Source organism: Zea mays, chromosome 8 (genome assembly GCF_902167145.1).
Source record: "Zea mays cultivar B73 chromosome 8, Zm-B73-REFERENCE-NAM-5.0, whole genome shotgun sequence".
In the NCBI taxonomy this organism is placed as follows: Eukaryota; Viridiplantae; Streptophyta; class Magnoliopsida; order Poales; family Poaceae; genus Zea; species Zea mays.
In genome coordinates, this window is record NC_050103.1 from 80,019,629 (window position 1) to 80,022,560 (window position 2,932).

General features: G+C 44.7%; 1 protein-coding gene across 1 annotated transcript; it reads right to left on the bottom strand.

Moving 5' to 3' along the window:
- Nucleotides 1-2,027: 2,027 nt before the first annotated feature.
- On the bottom strand, nucleotides 2,028-2,932 carry LOC118473205 (uncharacterized). The gene is made up of 2 exons (XM_035961973.1): nucleotides 2,714-2,932; nucleotides 2,028-2,428 (listed from the first exon to the last, which is right to left on the bottom strand). The coding sequence occupies exons 1-2, from the start codon at nucleotides 2,930-2,932 to the stop codon at nucleotides 2,129-2,131; spliced, it is 519 nt and encodes a 172-aa protein (XP_035817866.1). The 3' UTR covers nucleotides 2,028-2,128.

Below are 2,932 nucleotides of genomic sequence, written 5' to 3' on the forward strand. Positions count from 1 at the left end.
CGAGATTAAGTAACACCAATCACACACACCAATATTTTTGCAGCGGAAATCTTATTACCAAATTTTACAAGTTATAAAAATTTTACATTATTTTATCGGAGTGGTTACAAAAGTGATTCAAAGAATTAAACTTTGAAATATTATAAATTATTTATAAGTTTGAAATATATGCTAGCTTAAGTGACCATCCTCAGTAAGAAGTATAGAAGGGTTACTTAGACTTATAAGAAGGCCGAGCCCACCGACACTTAACACCATCAACAACAGCACAAAGTTAAAACCTGAAAAACAACAGGGAATAAAACCCTGACTATGGAATTACACAGCAAGTCTTACCCGACTAAAGAAAAGACTCTCAAGGATATGCTGAATTTGGGAATCAAGGAGAGGCTTTAGCAAGAATCAACTTAGATACTTTTGCAGAAATATCTTACTAAAGTGAGTCCTTACTTTCAATTTTTAACGCCAGATTAAATATTAATAGACTCTGTTTGCATCTGGTCTAATTTCACCATCTCATCAATACAACATCATTTTTATTCATGAGGTTCACATCCTGACTTAGGTTGCAGGGCAGCGATCAAGTCTCCACTCTCCGAGGATATAACGGCGATCCGAATCGATTTACTCAGCTGAGGATCTCTAACCACACGACATATGTAGCACTTAACCCTTGCATATGTCAACCGTTCCCACGGATCCTCCACTACATGAACAGGTCCACGCCACCCGAGAGCACACCACCCCTTTTAGGCGATCCTTTTCCAGGAGGGTACGTGCCACTCTCGCCATCTCTCCACTCCCAGTGCGCGATTGTCTTTTCATGTATGGAATAGCCGGGTTCAAGCTTACCCTGTCCCATATCCAGGGCATGTGGCTAGTTAAGATAGTCCTTGATCATACAGGCCTACATACGCATCCAATCCTTAACTAACTTGGGCGGAGCATCACCTGTTCCTAGCCCAAGTCCCGATTTAAGTATTTCTACCCTTAGGATTGTTTGTGTTCCTTAGGATGAAAAGAGCATCACAGGGAACTTTGTAGTAAGATCCCACCACGCTCTCAATGAAAATATTCCTGCAGGTAGAAGCCATCTTTCCTCAGGGTAACCCCTGAGCAAGGCCTTAACGCAAAAGACAACCTCTATCCACAAGATCTGAGCAGGGCTAAGCATTTTTGTAAATCATATTTTGATACTTCACCAGAAGTATCTATAAAGGTATGGATTTCAAGGAAGGCAATGCATCAAAGGGTTTCCAAGCAACTCCTATAAACCTAATGCACATTTCACTAGACTTAAAGTGTGCAAAAATTATTTAAAAACACAAGGAAGGGGTTGCATGCACCGGGCTTGCCTGGAATAACACTAGGTTAGTGTTGTTAGACGTTGTCCGCTTGGCGATCATCCTTTGTTCTGATACTTGTTCTGATTATCCATCTTCAGGTTAATCCACCAGCATCATCTTGCGAATTAGTCCGCGCTTGGGGTCGACTTGAGTCATCTTCCGCATCACGTGATTAATTATCGCGCCTGAATGAAATGCATTATGCATATGAATGCATATAGAAAGGAATATCAAAAACCCTAAATAGTGCTACGAGATGACGAATTTAAACACTTAGCGGCGAGGCGTTGTACAATTTTGTACGGAAACACTAGTTATTAATATATGACTACGCGCAATAATTACGCTTCTCTAAATTAACCGAACCTAACGCGAACATCACAAAACAACAAATTATACACCTTTAATACAATTAGCCTAACCACAACTTATCAGTTAATTAATTGAATTCTAAACTTATCCCTTGTTTTATGAATTATTCTACATCGCTCACAAAGAACTATTTTAATTTTATTTTACTCCTCACATGTTTTTCATGTCAACAATTACTCAAACATTTCTTTATCACACAGGCCTACTAATATTCTACTCGGTACATTAATTCAGCTAATTAACCGAAATAGCGAAATAACTCGCTATAACTGAACCTGGCTCGATAATCGCAATAACTGTGAAGTCGACGAGAGTTTCGTGACTTATGCAATTTATCGAGCACCTTAATGCGCCTCGCACTTGCATATTAATTTATTCATCGATCGAACTATTCTGAATAATTTATCAGCTTACCGTTTCCACAGCTGACACGAATCCGTGAGATCGGTAGCGATTTTCCGATCCAGGCAATTTGTCGAGCGCTTAGGGAATATCGCGATGAGAACTTCGTCTTCACCCGATTCTTGAGATTGCTTGATCACGCACGGATTGACGACGACCTTCGATTGTAGTCTTGAGCGAGCTGGTGAGTGGGGTTGAGCAGGAGATGACGGGTTTGACGACTCGACTGTGAATGACACAACGACGAGCTGGGACAGGATCCGAGCTAATAGGCACAATATGGAATAGTGACCAGCACGACGGACGAACTAAATCGTGGCGAGGTCGACGACGAGATAAGGATTTTAAAGCCGAGCGAGCCGAGAGAGCACGCTGGCGAGCAGAGGACGCGCGGCGAGACTCGACGAGAAAACTCGACACGCCGTGGCGAGCAGAGAACCTCACGCGCGCAATAGAGGAGCTCGACGACGACCGGTTAAAGGGAGCTTGACACACGCAGCAGGAACGAGCAGCAGACGCCGAGCTGAGGAACAACAGCGAGGTCGCGGCCAAGCCGGGCGAGGAACACGCGACCAGCACCAAGGGCGATTCACCTGCGCAGGGGCGAGCTGCGCGCGACAGTAGAGCTGGAGCAGGGAACGTAGGAAGTGGAGGCGAGCTGGACTGCTGGCCAGTGACTCACGGCACGGCGAGCACGAGCACAGAGAAAGGGAAAGCGCAGGGCCGAGCAGTGAGCCGGCGCGTGCCAGGGAAGAACAACGCTTGCGCGGGAGCCTGACAAGGGCACGGCAGACAGCTTCGACGGCGGCCAT

Excerpts from the sequence above, each read along its gene's own strand:
- LOC118473205 (XM_035961973.1), bottom strand. The coding sequence starts at position 2,932 with ATGGCCGCCGTCGAAGCTGTCTGCCGTGCCCTTGTCAGGCTCCCGCGC. Across the intron at positions 2,429-2,713 it reads CGCAGCTCGCCCCTGCGCAG|TTCGTCCGTCGTGCTGGTCA; the intron begins GTGAATCGCCCT and ends GCCACGATTTAG.